This window comes from Glycine soja, chromosome 14 (assembly GCF_004193775.1).
Source record: "Glycine soja cultivar W05 chromosome 14, ASM419377v2, whole genome shotgun sequence".
Classification (NCBI taxonomy): Eukaryota; Viridiplantae; Streptophyta; class Magnoliopsida; order Fabales; family Fabaceae; genus Glycine; species Glycine soja.
Window position 1 is genome coordinate 49,904,717 of NC_041015.1, and position 26,727 is coordinate 49,931,443.

At 30.6% G+C, this 26,727-nt stretch overlaps 1 protein-coding gene and 1 non-coding gene across 2 annotated transcripts; one reads left to right on the forward strand and one right to left on the reverse strand.

Annotated features, from left to right (window-relative positions):
- Positions 1 to 4,795: 4,795 nt before the first annotated feature.
- On the reverse strand, positions 4,796 to 13,087 carry LOC114384929 (auxin response factor 8-like). The gene is made up of 14 exons (XM_028344772.1): positions 12,319 to 13,087; positions 11,913 to 12,028; positions 11,625 to 11,723; positions 11,468 to 11,524; positions 11,216 to 11,371; positions 11,046 to 11,130; positions 9,346 to 9,436; positions 9,092 to 9,256; positions 8,879 to 9,001; positions 8,240 to 8,315; positions 7,390 to 7,537; positions 5,704 to 6,707; positions 5,430 to 5,620; positions 4,796 to 5,274 (listed from the first exon to the last, which is right to left on the reverse strand). The coding sequence occupies exons 1-14, from the start codon at positions 12,359 to 12,361 to the stop codon at positions 5,097 to 5,099; spliced, it is 2,532 nt and encodes an 843-aa protein (XP_028200573.1). The 5' UTR covers positions 12,362 to 13,087; the 3' UTR covers positions 4,796 to 5,096.
- Positions 13,088 to 26,360: 13,273 nt separating this feature from the next.
- TRNAS-AGA lies at positions 26,361 to 26,442 on the forward strand. Its single transcript has one exon. It is a non-coding gene; the product is annotated as a tRNA-Ser (tRNA).
- Positions 26,443 to 26,727: the final 285 nt, after the last annotated feature.

The following is a 26,727-nucleotide window of genomic DNA, read 5'->3' on the forward strand; positions in this document are numbered from 1 at the left end:
ACTTGCGTATCTTCGGTGTAGGATAATTTTAGAATTAACAAAAAATATTAGGTGCACAAGCAATAGAGCTGGTGCACCTAGCATCGCCCTTTAGAAAATTTCGTAAAGGCCCATTTAGTATTTGGCTAGCCCACAGCTAAACAAACAATTAGGCTGATGCTAGGTGCATCCAGCATTATTGCTGGTGCACTCAACACTTAAGGGGAAAAGACTGAAATACCCTTGATTCGTAAGTCTTTTAAGTTGATCCGTAAAAGACATACGGATCAACTTGATCCGTATGCTTAATATCAACATACGGATCAACTTGATCCGTATCAACCTTACGGATTAACTTGATCTGTATGAGGGTGGTCTATAAATTTATTATTCATGTACTCATAATAAATTTATTATTCATGTGCTGGAGATTAATTTGATTATATGATTTTGCATGTGCAATTTTTATTGACAATTATGCATATGATAAATAATTTAGCACATATAAGTGTATTTTAACGTGTTTAAAATTATTTTCTTATTTAGTTTAATTGTATGTTTAAATTTGATATTTATTTAAGCATGTAATATTAAGTTAAATAATTTATGCACGTTAAAATTAATGATTAAAGAGTTTGTGCGGTTTCTTTTATTGAATAATGATATGCATATTGATAGTTTTATCATAAGTTTGAATCTAATTGAATTGGTCTTTAGCCCACAAACTAGTTTTATGTCACTACGTTCATAAACTAATACAAGTTTTACATTGGTAAAACATAATATTTTATTTAGTCTCAAATTATGAATAATGAGAATGTATGTTTAAACTTTGCAGTTAATCAATCTGCGAGCATTTCTACTATTAAGTGTGATGTTCCCAAATTAAAAGGGGACAATTATAAGTTTTGGAGGGAGAGAATTGTTCTTCATTTAGATTGGATGGATATTGACTATGTCATTAGGAAAAATGAATCACCAAGTATTACTGAAACTAGCACTCTAAACGTTGTTGATCTTTATGAAAAAGGAGAGAGATCTAATTGTCTCTCTGTGATGTTCATAAAAATCAATATATTTGCTAGTATTTGTAGTTCTATCGATCAACATGAAAAGATCAACAATCTTTTAAAGGTCATTGATGATCAATTTATTACATCTGATAAGGCCTTTGCTAGCACCCTTATAATGCATTTTTCATCCTTAAAGCTCTATAGGATAAGAGGAGTGTGTGATCACATCATGTGCATGAGGGATATAATGGCTCAGTTGAAAGCTTTAGAAGTTACCATGTTAGATTTTTTCCTAATACACTACATTTTATGTACTTTGCCTATGCAGTATGTCCCTTTCAAAATCTCTCATAACACACATAAGGATTAGTGGTCAATTAATGAGATATTGACTATGTGTGTTCAAGAAAAGGAAATGTTGATAATGGAAGAGGGTGAAAAAGGTATATTTGATTGCTCAAGGAAAGAAGAAAGGGGATCAAGCCAAGAATAAGGGCAAGATTTCTACTCATTCGGTTATAAAGAAAGAGTCGAAGTGTTTCTTTTGTAAGAAGAAAGGGCACATGAAGAAAGACTGCTCAAAATTTAAGAGTTGGCTCAACAAGAAAGGTATTCCATTTACTTCTAATTGTTATGAATCTAATGTGATTAATGTTAATCATAACACATGGTGGATTGGTTCTAGTTCTACAATCCATGTTTCTAATATCTTGCAAGGTATGGAAAACCTAAGGAGGCTAGTGGGAAGTGAGTAGTACATCTATTCAGGAGGCAAGATGAGCTCACATGTGGAAGCCATTAGGACATGCAATTAATTTTTAAGCAACGGTTTTATTTTGTGTTTAGAAAAGACATTTTACGTTCCAAGTTTTTCTAAGAATTTGATTTCTATATCAAGACTTGCACCATTGGGTTTTTCCTTTAATTTTTCAGATTCTGGTTTTTCTTTGATTAATAAATCTTGAATTATTAGTTCTGGTGCATTATTTGATGGGCTTTACTTTATTGAATTGCAAAATGATGTTGCCTATAATTCTATGCATGTTACTGTTGGGTTAAAACTTAAAACGATGTGTTGTGAATGAAGAGTCCTCTATGTTGTGGCACCGAATATTATGACACATCTCTATCGAGAGAATTAAGAGTTTGGTAAATGAAAAGGTACTTAGTGCTTTGGATTTTGCTGATTTTGAAACTTTTATAGATTGCATTAAGGGTAAACAAACTAACAAGTCTAATAAGGGTGCAAAGAAGAGCTTAAACCTATTAGAAATCATACACATTGATATTTGTTGTCTAGACATGACTCAAGTATCTTGAAATACTTTATCACTTTTATAGACGATTATTCATGATATATGTATCTCTGCATACTTCATTCTAAAGATGAAGCTTTAGATGCCTTTAAAGTTTTTAAGGCCAAAATGGAGAAACAATGTGGAAAGAAAATTAAGATCTTGATATCCGATAGAGATGGAAAGTACTATGGTAGATGCACGGAGAATGGACAAACACTTGGTCTATTTGCAAAATTTCTTCAAGAACATGGGATTGTTGCTTAGTACACTATGTCTAGTTCTTCATATTAGAATTGTGTGTTAGAAAGAAGAAACCAAACTTTAATGGACATGGTAAAAAGTATGAGGAGTAATAGAAAACTTCCTCAATTCTCGTGAATTGAAGCACTAAAGACGGTTGTGTATGTATTAAATCGAGTACCAACCAAAGTTGTCTTAAAGACACCATTTGAGTTATTCAAAGGTTGAAAACTGAGTTTGCGACATATACGCATTTGGGGATGCCCGTCTGAAGTGAGAATTTATAACCCACAAGAAAAGAAACTAGACCTAAGGACTATCAGTGGGTATTTCATTGGATATGCAAAAAGTCCAAAGGGTATATATTCCATTGTCCATCACATAGCATTAGGATTGTGGAATTAAGAAATGCAAAATTTCTTGAGAATAACTTGATTAGTGGGAGTGGTCAATTTTAGGAAATTGCTTCTGAAAAGGATCACTATGAAGCTTAACCCTCTGGCTCAAGTGTTAAATTGATTGTCATTCACACCCCTCAAGTACAAATGAGTGTTACACAATTAGTGATTGAAATTCCACAAACTGTTGAAAATGATCTTATAGATGAAGTTGCTGCCGAGGAACTACAAGTTCCTTAAGAAGATCACGAAGTAGCATTAAGAAGGTCTACTAGAGTCAAAAGGTCAACAATTCTTAGTGATTATGTGGTGTATCTGCAAGAATCAGACTACAACATTGGAGCCACTAATGATCCTGAATCGTTTTCACATGTCATGAGTTCTAAGGAATCAAACTTGTGGTACAATGCTATGGAAGATGAAATGAATTTTATGGCATCTAACCAAGTCTAGGATCTCGTTGAATTGCCTAATGGTGTAAAAGTCATTAGTTGTAGATGTGTATTTAAAACAAAGAAAGACTCACAAGAGTTTTCACTAAAGATATTGGATTCAAATCTTATATTGAAAAAAAATATATAATTAGGATAAAAGATTCTACTATAAGTGAATAGTTAATTTTTTTGACAAAAACTAATTAATAGGATGACCATTGAATATTTTGCATTATTTATAACGTAACAAAAAAGTTAATAGATGTTTAATAAGTTTATAATTTTTCATCATTTCATGAGTGTGTGAATATTAAAAACATATTATTAAATAAAAAGCAACTATTATATAATTTAATGGATACATATATATATATATATATATATATATATATATATCAAAATATACAATAAATTTTTTATCATTTTTCTTATTGTTTAAAAAATATTTATTCATATTCTTTATATATATATATATATTAAAGTATACATTCAAACATTTATTCATTTTCTTATTTTTTTAAAAACTAGTTTGAAAAATTAAAATAAAAAATAAAAAATAAAAATATATATTAATATGCCGCAAAGTAATTAATGTCTACTTAAATATCTACCTTTATTGTTTTAGAAAATTTTACTATATCTTTAAAATATATTATTTTTAATTATTATTATTGTAAAATAGTTCAATTAAAGTTCATATTAATATAACATTAAGTGGGTAAAAATCACTTGACACAATTTTTTTCAGCTTCACGAATGTCCCAAGTTGGAATCGTTTGTTACAATTGAGAAGTCTAATAAATATTTTGTATTAATAACACGATAAAAAAAAATTAATAGATGTTTGTCGGTTGTATGACTTTTTAATGAGAGCTTTTTTTATGATCTTCATTTTATTTGTTTATTGTTTTATACTTCAATAAAATAGTACTAGATGACTTTTTACACGTTAAAAAATTATAGACTAAAATACATTGATGTTTTAGTTTATGTTGAATTTAATACTTTATGCTTTCTAAGCTTCATTTTAGTTCCTAACCGTTTCCTAATTGTTTCAAATTAGTCATTGTCGTTAATTGTTAAAAGTGACAAAACATAAACATATACACATGTTTTATATAAAGATCATTCCCGTCCTTAGTTTTTTAAATAGATTAAATTTAATCCCTTATTGTAAACAAAATTTAAAATATGAAGGACCAAATTCAACCTTTCTGGAAAAAACATTAAGGAAGAAAAAGATCCTTTTAAAAAATTATTTTAGTATTCTCAAAGGTAGCAACAAACTTAATTAAAAATGGTAAAGTTAGTCCTACAATGAGGTGATGTTTTGACCACTCAACAGGGAAGCAAAGCCATAAAAAAAGATGAAAATATGGGCATTATGAGCCTTCTCTAGATTTTTTTTCTACTGTACAAGACGTGCAAGGGGGTTAATCAGATGCTACAATAGTAGTAACACTATGTCAACACAAGGTTACAAATTAACACAAAAGTTTGACCTAAGTTTCTCATCATATATATAATATAGATTTTTTTGTCCTGAAAATCTCAACAATCCTCTACGAAATAATAAAACGATGGTTTTTAAAGTGAAACAGACAGTAGTACAGTATATATTGATTCAGATATGCAAGGTTGAAAAGTAGTGTTCAAACAGAAGTACTAAACATGTGATATGTAAAAGTCTTCTTTAACCGTGGGACCTGAGAGAAAATACACGTTAAAATTCTCTCAGTATTCAAGGGAGCCAATTGATGGAAGTCCAGAAACAATTTCGTGAGAATCTGCACCAGTGCTATTCAGCCTATGTCCTGAACTTGGACCAAGGGATTCCACGGCTTGTTCTCCCATTTTATGGATATCTTCAGGTGAAAGTATTTTGATATACCATACATTATTGACAAATGATCTACAAAAGGTTATGCAGGAAATCCACACACCAAAAAGAAAAAACAAGTGTCAGCAAAACTTAGCCAAGTAAAATGAACAAGTATAGCATGTCAATATTTATTAGATCACAAGTTGATTTAGTAAGACTCTAATGAAAGTTGAAGTTGAGCTTACTCCCACGGATCGTCTCCAAGGAGAAGAACATCGTTCTCCCTGTCAACGAATACAAGCTGCCAGCCTGATCTAAGAGGGTCTTCTAATTTCCCCTCAATACCAAACATCTGTGCCAACTCCTCCCGCAGCTCATGATAACTGCTGAACCGGGAGATGTCAAGTGAGCGCCCTACTGACCCTGATTTGTAAACCTGTTAAAAGACAAAATTAAACAACGATAATCAAGTAAAAGAAGGGCTGCACTTTGCAAAGACTTAATATTTATCACTCAAACCTTGACGAATGTTCGTGTCTGGTTTTGAGGGTCGACTTGCCCTGCACTTTGCACCAACTCTGATGAATCTTGCACGCAAGGATATAGAGGAGACTGGAATCCAGACTCTCCTATTGGCATTGCTGATGCATCAATTTCAGCTGATGCAGTAGTATAACGAGGAACAGTCGTAGGAAGCAGAAGGCCAGATGAATCAATGTTGACCCCAAATAGAATAGGATTTTGGGAGTCTGGGTTACAATGTGGTGGCACCATTGCAGTATCTTTTCCAGAATACTGCACATGTTGCATTGAGTTGCCAAAAGCATTAATCTGCAATGGTGTGAACTTTGGGGCCCATGATTGTTGAGGTAACTGTTCAGTCAACATGGACTGACTACTTCTGGATAAATTCAAGAGATTGCCACTCCCTTCGGGACAAAGTGAACCAAGCATGTTTTGTCCTGGCGAAACTGAAGCAGGGAACTTCATGCTTGAATCTAAGAAATCCGGTTTTGAATATGACGGTGAAGGTAAACCAGAGTGTTGCCTCTGATGGAGCTGATCACTTTGAAGTAAAACCGTATCTTGATAAGTGTGCTGCTGCTGCTGTGTTTGGTCTTCTCGATTGTTGTGTGATTTCTGGAGGTGCTGAGACAAGTTCTCTGCCAACACTTGGGCTTGTGGCTGTAGGATATTATTAGAAGATACAGATTGCTGAACTGCTTGCGGTTGCTGAAGCTGCAAAGGAAGATTGGGGTTTCCTGATTGTTGAAGATAATTGAAAGGCTGTTGAAAATTCATCATTTGTTGTCTCATTAAATCTCCACTCCCTAAGTTCTGCAAACCAGATGCAAACATGGCTTGGTATTGCTGATTATGATCATTTCCAAGTAATGTTGGATCCATTCTCTGCTGCATCCATGGCAACAAACCAGAACCTTGAAAATTCAGGGAATTGAGAGCTTGGTCTCCAGGTCCACCCCTTAGCCACATAAGCCCATTAGTTGCTTCATCTCTGCCATCTGTAACAAGATCATTTGTAAAGAAAGGAGACAAAAGTGCCCTCAAAACCACCATGGCAACTTATTATAAGGAGGGAGTAGGAGACACTAGGGAAAATAAATGTAGATGAACACAAGAAAAACAAATCCCTATTATTTTGTACATGAGAAATGGATGAAATAGGAATCATGAGTAGTAGAAATCTTATGTGGCTAACTAGATTTACATTTATAAGCCTTTACTATCCAATTTTAATAATTTCATAAAAACTAAATGCCCTTGCCAAAGGACCCTGTTTAAAGAGTATTGCATATACCTTATTAAATGCTTACAATTACTTTAAAAAATGTAATAGATGATTTTTGTGTTTTCAATATAATAAATATGTTATTTTCTGATAAAACCTTCTTTACTTCTGTTTCCTTAACCATTGTCCCTATGTTAGCATTTGCCTAAAATTAATTACATTATTGGATTGTGAGAGATAAAATTGGGGGGAGGGAGAAATGTGAACAAAAATATAATTGCAAAATGTTCTCGAACTATGCCTTCACTTTAAATTTTAAAAATAATAAATTCTTCTTTCATGGGTTTCATCATCCAATCAAAGCATTAGAGTTGTCACAATATTGATTCTATGATGTATGTCACATATAGAAGGAAGATAAGCAGTGAAAAAAATGGTAAGAGACAGGCATGTACCATGAAAAGAAGAGGTGCCAGGATGCCATGGCCGTTTCAATCTGAGGGGAAATAGAGATGGATACATTGGAAATGTTGTTAAAGGCTCAATTTCCCATAATGATACCCGAGGCTGTCTCTCTCCTGCTGTCGATTCATCCCAACCAACCTATCCATAACAGATGCAAAAACAAGGTAAAGACAAGAAAAAACTCTAACAGATGCCAGGTTAAGAGCTGCTTTTAATAATAAATATGTGGCAAAAATCAAAATGCTGCAGCACATTGTAGGGGTGAGAGCTTTTTTTGGCATGGGAACCAAGCTGATATAGGCTGATATCAAATTAGAAATTATAAATATGATAAGGTCTCCTGTATTACATGTTACATCAACAAAAATTAACTAGTTGATCAAGAAGGCAAAGTAAGACCACAGAAAAGTAGGTAGCACTCCAGACATGTAGCAACAAACTATATGGCTAATGAAGCAAGAGGAATACAAATTAGTCTAGAAAAGGTTATTTATAAAACATGGTTACAACTGAGAAGATCTTCCTCCTTATGCACAATCCACAAAACAGGTATGTAATAGCAAGGAAAAAATAAAAGGAAGCCACGTACATTAGACTGTCACGCATGTTTTTTATAGATTTATAGCCATTAGGGAGTGTTAAATGCATGCATTTTTACCATGCTCAGAAAGCTAGAGAGGTTATTTCACAACTAGACCCCATGCTCACATGACAGCAACCTTACCGTTGTACTAAGGTTCACCCTCTTAATAGTCCTATGTAAGTATGTTTATGATTGGAAAGGACCATTTTCATATAAACTGCTATCCAATCACATGTATTAGATTGTGATGAGTTTACCTTAACAGACCGCCAATGAGAATTCGGCCAACGAACAGGATCAAGGTCACTTATGCCAGTTATTGTACCCATGTACCTGCAAAACAAAGGTGACTTGTGCATAAGTAAAGGAAAAATAGTATGGCACCACACTCAGAATAATATTTTGCCCTCAATTTCCACTGCTAGATTGAAACCTTAAAAACTGTGTTGGGGGAGGGGGGAAGGGGCACATTACAATAAAAGCATCTAAGCAGAGGCAAAAGTACACCAGACAACCACAGAATAGCACTTAGCAGTTGGTTCCATTGCCATCAGATTGCAGCTGCTAACTGTTTTCTTTTAAACCCCAAAATTCAAAGCTGTTTAAAAAATCTAAACAACTGACTATTTTCAAATCACTCTGGAGCCTTATAGATCTATTTTATAACCATAAATCCAGTTATCAGTAAACTTGCCTCCTTACACATTAGATGCAGATGCCATATCAACCTAGTTATAGGTAAGCTATTTTAATAGGCTCATCTGTCATACACATTTATAACTATGCTTACCCCTTGCAAAATACAATTATCTGATCTAAGAGTTTCAAGAAAAATGTCCACAATTTTTAGGCAAAAAAAACATATCTTTAAGAAAAAAAATTATGGTTACAAGTACCTGCGGACACTTGATTCTTCAGTCTCAAAAAGCATCCTGAAACGCATACCAACAGAAACGCGTGTATGGTACACAGCTTTGATATATTTTGAAAGCGGAATGACAAACTCAGATGGACTAGCCCTGCCCGTGATGTAGGTGTTAAAACAAGCATTATAATTTCTAATAAATAAGTATCAATTCAGAAATGGAAATGTAGATAATAAATACAACCTTGGGTTATAGAACACTGTAAAGCAGCTATTAGTTGCTGCGGCATGAGCAGCAGCTGCAAGAAGCCCAATGTGCATACTATCACTAGATAGAACTGACGATGGCATGACAGTTTGTGGTCGATTGGCACGACGTATTCCCAAAAGAAGCTGATTCTTTTCATTCCTAAAAATGATGTAAAAACAATAAACAAGCAGTTTGCAGCATCCAAGAGGAAGAAAAGGTAGCATAGAAGATAAAACAAAAATAAACACCATATGAAAAGCACAGAATCTCCAGCCACTAGTCTTTTGGCACTAACAAATACACTCCAGCCTGTTGTAAGAAGGTGTCGTTTTGGCTGTCCTGAAATGATAAACAAGCAATAGACCTATCATATTGTGCAGAAGATACAAATAGACTAACAATATTTAGCCAAATATAAGTGTGTAATGGAACTTAGCTTATTTTTTTAATTCAAAACAGCTTATACTTGGTCTAAGAGAACTTTTGGTAAGAAAAAGGGTTTACCCAGAAATAATAATAATAATACTAATACTAATAATAATAATAAATGATATAAGTAGTATGATTAACAATGATTCTTGCACACAAACTCTAGCTTATAAAAGATGCACCAACTGTTTGATTTGTTTCTGTTTTAATGGAAACACTGCCTTTGAACCCATAAAAACTAACTATAGTGAATTAAAACAAATGTAGGAAACCAAAAAGAAAGTCAGTAGTTATTACATCAGACAGATTCATCTATGTTTCTAAAGCATAACAAATCACAAGCTACCAAATATTGTCTGAGCATTGATTGAAATATGTTACCCTAACAAAGTAAAAATAATCTACATACATCACTGGCAATGAGGCACAGTGGAAGACTAAAGAACTCATTTTTTGGAACTTCCTTTGAAGAAGCTGATGCTCATTGTCAAAAGGTAATGCACTAACATTGTGGACCATTGGGCGGCAAAAGTTACATTTGATTTCAAACTTGCTAACTCACTTTTGGACTCAAAAGTTAAAGCAAGTTTACATGAGTTTAAAGAGTTTATCCAAGTTTGACAGCAAATTAAATCGTTCTCTCTACCTAGAACCCAAAACTCACAAGAATCTACTAGTGAACTCAAGAGTTTGACAACCTTGCATACCAATTCTTCAAACTTACCTAAAGATCTTGTCACGTGAGAGCATGATCTAGACAATAAATGAATTGCTACATCAGTTTTTCAGTAACCAGGGTTTCTTTGAGAGGGATTAAGAGTTAAGTCCCAAACAGAAGAAAAAGTTAATTTTCCACCAGAGGTGTCTGTTGATTCAAGTGCATCACCTTCTTCCCCAATTGTTTACAAGATCATTAATAGATAGCTAGATATTTTTCGAATAGTAAATTTTAGTTTCAAAAGTTTTCATTGGAGTGTATTAATAGGTCAGTCAAAAGATTCCTAGAGCATCTATCGTATTAAGGATCCCTACAAGTATGTAAAAAGGAATATTTAAAAGCTTTAAAAATAATGGGAATATACTAAAAGTATGTAAAATATTGCTTTCTTGATTTTCTGAAGTGACTGATGTTTTGAGTCGAACTAAAACTCCTAAAGTGATGGATAATATGATAAGGATGGATTAATTAAAAAGAAACATAAGGAGACAGGGCAAAGAACCATCATACCACAAAATTTAGCTAACCTAATGCAGTAATGCCATAAATACATTTCATTCCTGTTCACCACTACTTTAGCATACAGCAAAGATTTCATTTTTTGTACAATGATAAATTTTTTTTTGTAAAGCGAAGTACCAAGGGAGGGTCTACATATGGTGGAAGTATAAAATAGCAAGTCATTTGATTTACACTCAATAGAGCAAATAATCCTATTATAATCCTTTTTAACTTAGTGGAACTCACCCTATAAAATGACAAGATAATAAGAATGGAATCAACAAAAAAATAAAAACTTACCTCGAAAAATATGTCGAAACTTCCACTCAACGTCATGGAGATCCCTAGCAATTAGTTCTTGCGCAGGTGGTTGCTGTGAGAAATCCTGTCCAGCCCAAACATAAGAGAAATGCATCTAAGTCTATCATTCTAACCAGAATCGAAACACAATGGGAAACTATGAACACTACCAATGGAGGGAAAACTTTCTCAGCAGCACGACGAGGAACAGAGAACCCTCCATGTGTGCTGGTGTCACTTGCCGTTAACGTCTTGCAAAAATAATTTGAGGGCTGCTTACTTGGAACGCCCAACTCCATGGGAAGAAATGTATCCTTCTGCTCTTGCTACACACACAATTACAAACAGCACAATTTTCAACTCCTTAAACAAGAAATGAGCCTATCACGGATAAACAAGCTGTCTAAAGAGCAACAAGATACCGGAGTCAATGGCTGCAACGTCATTTGAGCATACACTTCATCTGTTTCAACATCTGCCTGAAAATCAAGACAGCCTCTAGTTGACTGAATCTACTCTAGTGGGAGGTAGAACTAATTCAACTATCAAAGCAAGCAACATGGAAGGTATAATACCCACATGCATTGTAACATTGTGAAGTTGGCAAACCAACTGTGGCGGCAAACTCGGGTAATTGGGTATGTGACCATCAACTTCTCTGTTGGTTGTGGCAGCAACCTAAAACCAATTGTTAAGCACATGATCAGTCCAATCTCCATTCAACAAAATCCACCACAATTAGATTGAATTGCTTCCATTCGAAATTAGCAAGAAAAGTTATGCATCCTCCATTGCATGCAAAGTAGACAAAAATTGAAACGACCAGGAGTAGAGTAGAGTAGAGTAGGGACTAGAGTAAAAAAGCACCTGCTCGCTATGACCCTGAGGGAAATAAACCACACGAGTCCCTGCAGTTGGTAGGGACACCAAGGGACCCGCGCATGCATGCCATAGCTCAGAATTCAAACACTTCTTCTCCCCTCCTACCATCATTCCAAACATCAAATTATCTCCCAAAAAAAATCAAAATCAAAAGGAACAAAAAAAAAAAAAAGGAAAGACCACTCACAAGTCACAAGCCAATGTTGAAGCAAACACAAAAGGGTTTTTGAAAGGGAAATACTACATATTACTACACAATATGTTAATTCTAATACTAATACTAATTATTTACATTTGAAGTCCACTCTAACCAAGAGCTCAGAATAGGGTGCTAAATGATTTTATTTTTTCCAAAATTAAAAAGGAAAAAAAAATAGAGTGAATGGATTACCTTCATGTCCCTGCTGACCCAACCCTGATGTTGAAAGCTTCATATCAAGCTTTCCCCTTTTTCCTCCTTTTGAAGACACAGTATTCAGCAATCACAAACACACATGGAACCCTAGCTCAGAGCCACCATCCTCAATTTCCCCAAACCCATTATTATTATTATTGTAATTATCATTATTGCATTCCCCCATGTTCCACTCCTCCCACTTGCCAATGCACTCCATGCCCACACACACACACAACAAAATAAAAAACCCAACTTCCCAAAAATCAAACCCACCCCAAAACCCCTTCAAAGGGATCCATGAAGCACCACATGCTCTCTACAAACCTCAGAACCCCACCAAAACAAAGAAAGTAAGAAAACCCAGAAAAGGAAAACATCAAGCAAACCCAAAAACCACAAGTGGAACCCAATTGGAACAAAACAACAGCTTCAAGGGTAGCACGTTCTCCGAGATCGCCATGAAGGAAACTGAACAAAACGAAGAAGAAGAAATATCAAAAAATATGAACGAAGGAGCCACAAACAAGTGAAAGTGTGTAAGGAAGTAAAGGCCCTCTTTTGTGGCCTATCGCTTTCGGATTGAGACCCAAGTGAGGATTTTTGGGTTTGAAAGGCACAGTAAAGAAAGAGAGAGAGAGAGAGAGAGAGAGAGAGAGAGAAGCGCGTAAACGAAGAGTCTTTGCCATATATAAGGAGGTCCCGACCAAGCTGGACATGGTTGCAGAGGAGGAGAGAGAAAGTGAGAGGGGAGAGAGAGAGTGTTTCGACAAAGAGAATCGGAACCGTTCGATCTTCCGTACAATTGAATCCTGGCCGTTGGTTCCAACCTGATATGACAGCATGCATGTGCCACCATCCTTCAGTGGTCGTTGTCAGAGTACGGAGTATAGAGAAGGCAAATATATTGCCATAAATATAATAATAGTGATAATAGCAATAAATTGTTTTTTTTTCTATTATTATTATTATTATTATGGTTTAGGGTAAAATAATGGGTCCTTTTAATAAATATTTTGGGGTATTGCTTAATAAATTTAAAAAATATATTTATTGTAAAAATTATAGAATAATATAAAAAAATATACATAATATAATTCTGTGTATTTTAATAAAAAAATATTTTAATTTTTTAACCAATAAATGAAAGAGAGGGTGGTGAGAGAATGAGAAAGAGAAAGCATGCCACGCAAATGGATGGGCAGAAGAGAAGAAACTGTGTGTGAGGCGTAATAAGTAGCAAGAAAAAGTTAAAAGCAAAGAGATAGATAGATAGATAGTCATTGATGATGGTTGTGTATTCCTACTCTTTCTTTTTCTTCTTACTTTCTCTCTCTCCTCCCATTTCCATCCATATCAGATAGCAATGAATAATAAGGAGTTCAATTCAATGAAATCTGAAATTCCTTTTGTAATAATATTGCATTAACTATGTACTACTACTCTACCAAAAGATGGTTTATTTAAATATTTCTTATTTCTTAAAATTTAATTAAAGCCTTGAGTTACTACTATTATCATTAGTTATTAACACCATAGATCTTATTATGCCAGTGTGGAGTGAGAAGTAGTGACCCAAAACTAAAGTGAAGGTAGAAGAAGATATGAAAGAGAAAGAGACTCAAAATTGTCTCACAATTATTAACTATTTAATTATTGATGTGGTGTGTTAGTGTGAGTCAGTCTCTCAACATGGTAAATGATTTTCTGTTTTCTAAATTGACTGGGATTTTTGGAGGAGATTCAAAAATAAAATGGTAATGGTGTGGCGGTAGAGAGGTCGTCCAATATTTCTGTTTCTGTCTCCATTTTTTGTTTTGCTGTATTTTTTTAATACTCTTTTCTTGTGTAATTTTGTCTTCATTTTATTTCTTAATACCCATTTTTCAATTTCTTGTGGATTTTAATATAGTTTCTCAAATAGTAAAGATATATAACAAAAATCCTTAAATTTAAAATCTTTAAAGACCATTTCCTATGGAAAATTTAGCAACACTTTTAAGTTGAAGTATTGTGTGTTTGGATTGCAGGTGGCAAAATCCAAACCTTCGTTTTGAGAAATAACATCACTCATGCTTCTCCAATGAAGCAGTCTTAGACTTCAAATTGTCACAAGTACATAGAAGAAACAAACACGCATGTGATAGTGTTTATTTAAGATCCCGGTTCGAGGAGATCGACATGATATCCTACGTACTGCAACAATTGACTTTTATATAAGTCATTAGTTCTTATGATAAAAAATAAAACATCTTGTAATATGTTTATAGACTTGTTTTAGATTCTTAAGTGTTTCTTTATTAAAATAAAAGTTGTTAAAAACAATTAAATCTAATGTGATATATATAACAAAGCCTCCTAAAAATAAGTTAAGAGTATATTCTCCTTAGGTGCACCATTTGAAATGTTCTAAATGGGATAGTCTCTACAAAGATTATAATATGACAATATTTTAAAGAGAATTTTATAAGATATTAATGTATGTTACTTGGATATGTATATATTTATCAATTAATAGTATATGAAAAATATGTTGTTTTCCTTAAAGAATATTACTAGTCATTTTTCTTTTCTTGTGGGTTAAATTACTTTTTTTCTTAATTTATTTATAGTTTCAATTTAGTTCTTTTATTTTTAAAAGTTTCAATTAGTTTTTCGTATTTTTAAAATAGATTTCATTTATTTCCCTTATTTTTTTAAGTTTCAATTAGTTTTTTTTTAAATATGTTCAATTTAATCCCATTTTAAATAAAATTTAGACTCACTGTTTTTAAATGTTCGAAGCTAACATAAGAAAAATAGAATCAAAATAAATATTTTAAAAAATAAAGAGATCAAATTAAATCTTTTAAAATAAAAGAATCAAATTGAAGTTACTAAATAAATTAAGAGAAAAAAATATAATTAATATTTCTTATGCGAGCGAACTACTTCTTTCAATTATAATAAAAAAAAAAGTAGCATAGTTCTTTTTTTTTGTGTGTGTGAATAGTAGCATACCATGCAAGGCATGAGATTTCTTGGTAATTATTTTTAAAAAATAATAGAGGGAAATAACAGTACTTGCACTACTGAGAAAACTTTTTTTGCGCGTAAATTAATTTTTAACTTTAATTTTTGCTATTTCTTCTTCAACATTAGTTAAAAAAAAAGGCTAAAATATACTTTAATTCTTTATGTTTTCAAATTATATATCATTTGATCTCATATATATTTAAAGTGAATAAAAAAGATACTTCTCATTATTTATTTTGAAACATAATTTTAAACTTTTTTTTTAAACTTATTCAAAACATAGACTAGGAATGGATCTAGAGGCCGGACAAATCCCCTTCCTTGAAACTTCTTGTGTATATATATACATATATATTTTTAAGTTAGTGTAAAATTGTATAAACTAAGTGTGTTATATAGTTTATTATAATAATGATTAAGGTTAACTTGTATGAAATTGTGTAAACCTAGTTGTGTTTATTCTTATTACTGCAATGATTAAGATTATAGGTAGTATAAAATTTGTAAACTAGTTGTGTTTTTGTCATTATTAAGATATAAAGGTAAATTGTTATTATCATTTAAAATAAATATTAGTTTCAATTTTATGTATAAAAAAGTAAATATCTATTAGAACTTAGACATTTAAAGAATTTTGAATTACAAAGGAAGAAAAAAATTCACACCCTTAATAGATTTCTAGATTCACCCATGCGTGAAATTTATCGACGCATTAAATTCCTGTACATAAAAATTATAAAACTCAGTTGATGTTGAGAAAAAAGGACATAAACATAATTGAAATTGTGTGGAAAATAAATCCAACAATAAATAATAAATAAAAAAATTAATATCCTATTCTCTTTTATTTGCTCATGATACTCATTTCTCATACTTAAAAATAATACTCATTTCTCACGTGATTTTTATCATGATAAATTTATACAACTATATGATAGTTTTTTTATTTAATTTTTTTAAAATAATCAATTATTCAATAGTAAAATTACAAAAAGAATAAGAAATTATTTTTTATACTGATTTTGTATTAAATCTATCAATTGTTAAAAATAATATATGAAAACGAATTCCTTTGATAAATAATTTGTTATTTTTAATCATAATTTATAAAATCTTATTCATTTAATAAAATCTATTTTAATAGAAATAATCTAAAATTATAATTATTTTTTATCAATAAAAAATAATAAAATTATAAATAACTTTTCATAAAAAAATTCTAATTTTTAAAAAATAATTATAGCCAAACACTTCTAACTATTCCAGTTGAATAAAGAAAGGTTCATTGATGTAAAAGAAAAACAAAATCATTGTAAGCAAAAGATTCTAGTACGATGAATAACAGTGCGAAGAAGAATAAAAAATATATATTTTGTATCAAATTGATTTGTATCCTTAAAATGAGCATTTAAGTTGCTATAGTGTTAGGGCAAACTTAATGATGATACCTTAATTATAAAAGTAACCACGATAATAACATTCTGTCAAAAATAAACCACGATAATAACAAATAGTTAGTTTAAAAATTTACTATTTCACAGCATAATTAAGCTTCAAATAGTAAAAAAAAATTAAGCTTCAAAATACATGAACTATTATAAAATTTCTAATTAACACTCTTCAATTCTTACAAATAAAAAAAATCTATGACAATTAGACTATGTTTATTTAAAATGTTTCAAAGTGTAAACTTTTTTTACATTATCATCTATCACAAATTATTATATAATAAATTTATTATTTTTTATTATAATTATTTTAAAATTGTACTTAAAATTATTCAAATAAATATAACATGTGTGAAAATAAGATTGACTCACGCTCACACATTGCAAATATTAATATAATAAAAAAAAAATCGTTACAAGCTCTGTATTATTTTGGCTGTAAATGGATAAGCCAATTTAGGGGTAGTTACGCTTCTGCATTTTCTATAAGGCAGTCCTTTACCTTGTCTATACAAAAAATATGGGCTGTTATAATTTTGTTCCTTATTTAATTAATTTGTATTTTATAATTTTGGTTTTTTTTCTTCACAATATTGGCTCCAGTATTTAAAAGATTCGTAATTTTGATTCAATAATCAATTCATATACATTTACTTTTTTATTTTTACATTTTAATTAGCTAATTATTTTTTATAATACCTTAAATAAATACGTTAAATTCAAGGTTTAATGAACCAAAACAAATATGTAAAATAAAAAATTGAACCAAAATTATAAAATTTTTAAAATGTGAAAATTAAAATCATGAAGATCAAAATTACTTATCAAGAATTAAAGGAGATGAAAATTAAATTTTAGTCAAAAATATGTTGTCTACTCAATTTGATTCACACTTTTTAATTTTCATAATGAAATCTTGATTATGGTTATGTTGTGGATGTTTTAAGGTATCACAAATTATTCTCAAGAATATGAACATGGGAAATCCCAATGTTTATTAAGGGTTTTAAAAATATATATCCAAGACATCATTGATTCCCAAAAATATTAAATACTCAAATTTGTCAAACTTCTTATTTTCATGATGAATGATGAGTATCTAAATTCTACATGTAACTTCCTTCTTATAATAACTACCCATTCCAACTATCCTATTTCTTATTTCTTCTTTTATTTTTACTTTTTGATTTTTTAATTAATTAAATAATTTTATGAAATGATTAAATACCAACCAAACATGTTGATGGAATAATATTCTCCAAGAAATGTAATATCTTGAAACAAAACAACCCTTTGTGTTTGTTAGAGAAGAAGTGAACAAAGTAAAGGGGATGACAATGATTGTGGGGAAAGGGGAAGAGAAACATCGTGAAAAAGTGAGGTGGGTTTTGGTGGTGGGTGGTGGGTGCAGGACAATAATAGTGGTATTTTGGAGCTTGGGATTTTGATTTATGTGGTTCTCTACTGTTGTGGGTAAGGTTTTTGTGTCTGGGATTTTGATTCATGGGTAGTAGTTTGTGGTTTTGCATATCATGTGTTTTTAATTTTATGTTGTTTTTAATTTTATGTTTTAGATATTTTGCTTATTATGTATCCTTTTCTTTTCTTTTTTAACTTTCAAACCATTTAGACACATTTACATCACCAAAAGAGTTATAACACCTTAGAATTGTTAGAAAATATTTTAGAACTAACATTTTATTATGTGACTATCACGTAGAGGGATCTAACTCAATTAATTAAATAAAATGTATGAGTTATTATAAATTTTTTTATATTTATCTTCAATTTTCATGAATAAAAAGACTCAAAAAAATTTTATAAGAATTTATTTCATTTAAAAAATAACAAAATACTTATAAATAATATATCAATTCAACATTTCAAATTTTCATCCCTATAATAAAATAAAATAATAAATCATAAATTTCATAATACTAAAATAACAAAATCTAATACTACATTACTACTTAGATTAGATAAATTCACACAATTATATATAAAACATAAGTTTTTAAAGATAACACAAATAACTAAAAAAGGATAAATACCATTTAAATAATCCATAAAATAACTTAAATCGATTAAATGAAATGCTCAGTTGATAAACATTTTGAGTTAAATTTTTTAATCTAACAAATTCAAATTTAAACCCATGAGCCTACCAAGTTTGCTATGAATCTAAAAAAAGTTTATTGACAAATTATCTCAAAACGTACCAATGAACTCGTAAATTCATATAAATTTATGAGTTAACTTAATAAGCATAATGATATTCCAACAAATAAAAACAAGTATGTAACATTGAAATATCACCTATATCAAAAAATTTAATTAGAAAAAAATTAGGGGGACCTTGTACATCCATCCATCCCTGGATGCGAATATTAATTCTCTCTAATGCAATACGATACCAAATTAACACGCACGTAATAACTCAATTCTAAAATCTTATTTAAATAGAAAAAAAAAAATTCAACCTTATAGGATCTTAGTATATTCTTTACAATATTCAGGAATGAATAGCATAAATTTGTAAAATATAAATATTTATGGATCAATCAACATTAAGATTAAGATATATAGATTTTAATATTATATTAAAATTGAAATTTGAACTCAAATATAACTTAATCTAAAAAATTAATTGAAATATATAATTGTACAAATATTAAGAGGAATATTTTTTTATCTTAATTTTCGATTATTAAGAAAAAATAATTTTAACTAATCTGAAGTTGGACTAATATATTATGAGGAATGTTTAATTTGTCTTTATGCCGATCACACCTTTTTATTCTTATTTCGGGCAAAATGAGGATTACAGATGAATAATATTATTACCCACACAACCTGGATCACAAATACATTTAACAATGTACGTGGCTAGCTTTATCCAAATTAGAGATTGTTGTGGTGCATGTTTAAGTCTATAAAAGGAGCGATTCGGTAGGGTCATTTTTATTTATACAGTTATATAAAATTATTAAATTTATTATGTCGGTTCTATATGACAAAAAACTTGCATTTATAGAATCTCTAAATAGTTATAGGCATTATTATTGAGTCAAACAAAATAGTTTTAGTCATATTAAATTATAATAATAAATTGAGTCGGCTAAGATGTATTAGTTTCTGGTTGAATCGAGCCTGGACTTGAGAAATGACAGAGAGATATTATTACTTGAATTAGCATGTATAGGTTGAGTTACGTAAGAAATTTAACTACACCAAAAGTAGATTTAATCAATAACTCGATTAATTAACAACCAACTTTTTTCATATTCGCATTGGTTAAAAATCAATTTTAATATATTGACTCGGGATAATAATTATCCCAAAACAATTGTCTAGTTTTTAGATAAACCAAGTCAGGTCAAACTATGTATATAGATTTGCTTGAATAAGTTTCTTTGAAAAAATTTATACGAAAAGAATAATTAGATGAATTTTCTATTAATTAATTTATAAAAATTCGTTCATATATTTATCAAATTATGATTGTAAGACTGATCCTTATGGGAGTCTCACTAAAAAAACAAATCAGGATAATAAAAAAAAATGACATTCCAAATAATGAAAAATTATATCCTAGATTAGGGGAACCTACCCAAATCCCATCATGCTTAGCTACCCCACTAAATTTTATCCAAGTACCTAGCATTATATTTAGTCCCAATTTTTTTTTTTTACTACAAAACAAAACCAACAAATATAAAGGAGGGTATAAGCTGTAAAAGGTAGAAATGCTTGAGTGGGCCTCACATGCATGTTTTTGTCTTGTGGGTCACTCGTCCTAAACATTTTCGATCGTGTCACTTAAACCACATGATTAAGTACGTTAGTAGTTTCAAGTTAAGTGTTAACGGAAAAAAAATTAAGAATGAAAATAAAAGAGGGATTCTTCCAATCTCTTTTCAAGTGTGCACTTATACAGTAAATTTGGTGGTAATTTTTATTACAAGTTACTCATGCTGATTATAAAGTGAAAATTTCAAGATCAGACATGGTAATTGCTAGGAATAAAAGTTACGTTGTTGTCGTGCTTGTGTGACACATGAATACTAAGTTGTTAATGTTGGTCAACAAATGGTGTATTCCTTTCTAGTTTATTATTTGTTTCGACAATGTTCCAGTGTTCCCATGGCATTAACGGATTAACCAGACTAGCTAATTGAGGCTTTGTACTTTGTAATGTCCTTTGTCTTATCGTTTACATTAAACAAAACGACAAAATAAAAGGGAAAAGAGAACAATGAGAAAACAAATTCTTTTATTTGAACGTTTAAAATGTCCTATTGGTGATGGGAATGATTTTACTATTTTATAGAATTGTTTAATTTATTTTTGATTGATTTCTATCATAGTATTATTCAATCGAATGTTAGCAATAATTATTAAGCCACCATCGTATAAAATTTAATTGTTATGGTTTTCCCCAACATGCAACATGCGACATGCACCGAACAGTTTGATGAGATGAAAGCCGTCATACTCATACCCACTACCTAACTCCTTAAACTTTTATGCCACCAACAGTAAAAAGGCTAGAGCTCTCTCCCACCATTGATGTGAACCCTATACTTAATAATGCACCCTCTAAATTTCCTTTTCATTTTTTTTATATTAAAGTTTAGAATGATAAATATACAATTTATTTTTGGAAGGAACTCCAACAAGTGATTAAGGATCTAGCTAGAACAATTTTTCACATAATTTGGATATCTTTCATGCCACTTATCTTATTTAATGGACAATCCTCCTATGTAAGCAAAATTCCTGCTATCTAGAGACTTATTGAGTAACAATAATCTAGATCGAATTGTTTCTAGTTCAATCTTATACAATATATTTGGGTGAGTGCTTGTAAATTTTATATTAAATTTTGTAAAATTAATTTTAGTTACAAGTGAATTTTAGTAAGAAATTTATATTGGAATACTTCTATTTAAAAAGAAGTTTAATGACTACTTATTATTAATTTAATTTTTTTCACTATAGATAAATTAAAAATATCTATTAATATGATTTTTTAGATAATTATTATAAATAAACAATAATTTATCATTGAATGAGAGTATATAACTGCTTTACATTTTAAGTGCACATGATATTTAATTTCTCTTTTAAAAGTAAGCTCGTAGTAAGTTTTAAAATAAAAATTCACAACCTAACATAAAAGGCTATTCAAGATTCGAGCTAAAACTCCATTTGAGAGGAGACAAAGGCGCAGAACCGAACAACTTACAAAAAGGGATAAACTCATCTACGTTTGTAAACTTAAGTTTATATTGTCCCAAGGGATATAACCAAACATATGCTACCTGTTAACTGAGAAGATTGATTGGTGCAATTTTTTAAAATGTTTTGTATGATTACAGCAAGAGCAAATCTAGCATGTGTACAGTATTTCTTGTGTAGAGGCTTGATTTGAATCTGCGTGACAAACTGAGACTAGATCATCAAATTTGACTTCTAACTTAGCCTTAATTTAATTGACAACTTTGCCATGGGGAATTTATCAGGTGATCCTTTTTGAATGCTCTTGAGTCCTGACCCCTTGAAAGCTAACTTCTTAACTATCGTGTGTTGGGGTACCTTTTATGGGTTGATTTTGCTGTCATGATAATACGACGTCATGCTTTATCTTTTTTGAATTGTGTTAGCTGCAAATATGAAAACAAATTCCAATTGAAATTTGTTGGGCATGTGTATTGTTTAATAATTATCTGCTGAATTTTTATGATGAATAGTGGAAATTTTGGACATACATTTGTAGACTTGTCAGTTGTCCCTGTCAATTTGAGTGTTAGTGTGGAAAGAAGGCTTGGATGGAGCTTAATGGAAGTGTAGCTGAGCTAGTCTTAGAAAATATTATGAAAACATTTGATTTCTAAACTTTATTGAAGAATTGGAAGTTGAGCTGGAAAAAGAAACGGGTTGAAATATATAAAGATATGAAAGACTCATATAAGAAGTCAACAGAGATTTTACTTTCAAAGTTACAATTATAGGGGGAAGACTGATATGTTTATCTCAAGGGAAATGAAACAAGAGTTGAGAATATACATAGAGAGAGGAAGGAAAATGAAACAAGAGGTGATGAGAATATATATATATATATAGGACTTATCATATGAAAATCATCGTTTAATATGACAATAAAAATGATTAATCTTAATCTTTAAATTAAAATAAAAGATCGAGATTAAAAAAATTTAAATTCAAATTAAAATCTCATTTAACTATAAAATCTCTATAAGATTTATTAAATAGAAAATTAAATATTTTAAAGATTTAATTTACGTCAAAATTGTTATTACAATCACCATCGCTACTATCATTATTGTCGTGTCACCAATATGACCGTTGCTGCCGCTGCCACCGACAGTAACAATCATGTTGGTGGCAATGACGACGATCATAGTAATAGTAGTGACGATGATAACGGTGACAACAATCGTGTAGATAGGTTGGTAGTGGTGGTGACAATTGACGATCATGATGGTAATTGTAGTAGCGGCTATGATAATTATGGTGAAAACGATCATGACGATGATAGTGATCATGATGATGATAAGTTTAAGATATCTTAGGATATCATAAATTAAATCTTTAAGATATTTGATTTTTTGTTTGGTAAATCTTCATTTATAGTTAAAGAAAGTTTTAATGTAAATTTAAAATGTTTTAATCTTGACATTTTATTTTAATCTAATGGTTGAGATTAGTCATTCTCATTTTCACATAAGATGATCATTCTCATATGCAGACGACAACAATAAAATTTTATTTTTTGTCATATCTATTAGGCATCTTGATTATATATATATATATATAATCTTGATCATCCAAGTTAGCACTTTACAATAGAATATAATTTGAGACATTATTCTTGGTGAACATTGGAGATTAGAGATAAAGCATTTCTATTCTCTTACTTTCTTAAAATAGACAAAGCTACTTTTTTTTTTAGTTTTCCCACCTCATTTTACTATAAGTAAAGTTACTTATGCATTAAGATACGCATTCAAAGAAATAAAGATAGCTAAAAAAATTGGCTCCATTTATTTTCCAAAATATCATACATGCTAATCACCAAAGATCTCCTGGTCATAGAAACAAAACATCATCCAGACCTTTTATTTTGATGTGTGGCATACTGGCATTCCTTATTCTGTCAGCCACCCATTTATCTTAAAAATCACTATATTAAACTTAAATTACTAGTGTATTTTTTTTAACTTAAATTAATCCTATATCTATAAGCAAATAGATGGATAGATACAAATTCCAACTTACTAGTAGTCCACTGTTCATATAGTCACTGTAGAAAATCGAGTCAATTATTTCAAAGACAGAAAGATTACTTAATTAGCACACGGGATTATTCAAGAAGCTAATTCAACATAAGTTGTTACAAGTTTCAGTCAGCTTATGCAGGCATGTATCGGTTAACCACCTAACTCTAACACTGGACACCAAAGTCCACTTAGATTTTAAAATGATCACTCAATCTCCAAATTCCCATCCCTCACTTGGTTAAAGAGTTGCTTTCTCTTGAACAAATCAAGACATTTATTTAAGTACATAGCAGTTAACTTTTCTTCTCTTCACCAATCCATTAAAGAGAAACCCAATTTGCCAAAACTATGTAATTTCATTGTTGCTTATAAAACTGACAAAATGTCTCCTATGATCTAATTTCTAAACATCATTGACTTTAGCATCTATAATTTAGCAGCACCGACTAAATGAATCTAGCTAGCAACTATTGATCATCATAGCAAGATCCTTGAAAATAATCCTTATCCACTTGTAAACAAAGTAACAAACAAAGGATGGGTAGATTAATTACAACTACAGGTGCTCCCCTCTCTCAAAATCCCTTCTTTCTTTCCCTTTAGTGCTGCACAGTGTTGAAAAAGACTACACAAACCATCAACATCTTTTTCCTTTCTAAACTGCATGATTAAGTACTCATTTCTGATGAGGTTGACTTGAACACAAGAGATTTTATAAGTAAATCAGTACTAATTATACCTTGAGAACATTGGCAGCAGCTAAGATCTTTGCCCCTGGTAGATAGATGCAACTAGCTTCTTACTTTCCATGAAATACTTTACCAAAGCAATAACTGACTGGCTCAATGCCAAATAAGCAGGGGATCAACCACCAAGTATAACTACTTAACTAGAGCATCATAGCTTGGTGGGTTCACACTCATGCCAACAAAAGCCTTTGTTGAAAATTTGTTCTAGAGTTGTTCCACCTACTGGAACACTTAGGACAACTCCTGTGTCAATCATTTTCATTCCTCTCGTTAGATCATTTGTTGCACTCATAGATTATTTTCTAATAATTGATGTAGTTCACAAATCACGTTAATTTGTTGAAAAAGTATGTAGCATAAAACATTAGTTTACTTTCCCATTTCTTTTTGAGAGAATTCCCCGAAAAATGTTCTCATTAAAATAATTACTATAAAGAACTGTAAACTCTCATAGTGTCTATTAAATCTGATTAAAGTCAGCATTATAATTTGCAATTTCCTTTTTTTTTTACCCATTAGCTCTAGCCTCTATACCTCATTATCACACTAACAATGTAAAGAGCTTTTACACACTCAAGGACTATGATGCATGCCTGGGTAAGAATCCACTTTGAATTATATTTATTATGTTCACATATACTATGTTGATGTTAAAATTATGCATGTAATCATCGCTAATTTGCATAGCCCTTTTCTAACCCATTGCTGCTACTGCGTTATCCATTTTTGTTACTACATGCGATAATGAATTGTTGTTTACAAACAACTGTTTTTTTTATATCTTCCATTAATTTAATAATTTTAAAAACAAATTGAGCTAGTCTAATAATAATAAAAAAAGCCCATGGGTTTACCAAAGCATTCATGGGAACATGATCGCAAGAATAAAGCCAACACGTTGCATGCTAATTTTGTCATTGAAAAAAAAAACAGAGTAAATTATGCAAACCTCATATGAGATTTAAAGAAATTATATGCATCTTTCTCTTTTTAAAAAAAACTTACACAAACCTCCTTTTAAATTTAAAGAAATTATATATGTCTTTTTTCAATTTTTAAAATCTATATCGATCCCCTAAATGTCATTCAAATATTTGACAATAACAAATCAAGCAATTACAATGACATTTAATAAGTATTTTTTCTCACAAATATCCTTATCTCCCTCCTTGAGTATGACACAATTTTGATAAAAAAATTAGATTACAAAAAACTTAGGTCAAATGAATACCATAATGAGCAACGAAACAATAAACTAACCTCATTCCAACAAACTTATAAGTTAAATGAACAATTATAAGTTTTAAATATATTTAAATAAACTAACCTCACTCCAACCAAACAATCAAAGATCCAATACATAAAAATTACTTGAAATAAATCCATAATAATAATAATAACATTAAATTTAAATATATTTTAAAAATTGAGTGAAGGCGTATGTAATTTTCTTAACCTCATGGGAGGTTTGTGTAATTTATTCAAAGTAATATTATTGAAACAATTGGAAAGCGTAACATCAAGTGGACGTGCCGGAGTGGTTATCGGGCATGACTAGAAATCATGTGGGCTCTGCCCGCGCAGGTTCGAATCCTGCCGTTCACGCTTTTTGTAAATTTTGTAAAAGGCGCATAAAATGGATTTTGAGTAATTATTTGATTTTTATTTTAAAAATAAATTAACAAAAAGTAACTATACATGCTAAGAGTTTTTTTTATAAAGGAAACCAGCTTATATTTAAAATTCCTTTAGAAGAAAAATGTTCTCATGACATTGTGGATAGAAAAATGTTCTATTTTGTTTGTAAAACATGCAAGAAGAAATCTCTTATGAATTAGGAGGAAAATCAACTATCGGTTATACTATAAGAACTGAACTTTAAAAAAATTA

Excerpts from the sequence above, each read along its gene's own strand:
- LOC114384929 (XM_028344772.1), bottom strand. The coding sequence starts at position 12,361 with ATGAAGCTTTCAACATCAGGGTTGGGTCAGCAGGGACATGAAG. Across the intron at positions 11,131-11,215 it reads AGAAAGTTTTCCCTCCATTG|GATTTCTCACAGCAACCACC; the intron begins GTAGTGTTCATA and ends TGGGCTGGACAG. Across the intron at positions 9,437-11,045 it reads GTTTCGACATATTTTTCGAG|GACAGCCAAAACGACACCTT; the intron begins GTAAGTTTTTAT and ends TTATCATTTCAG.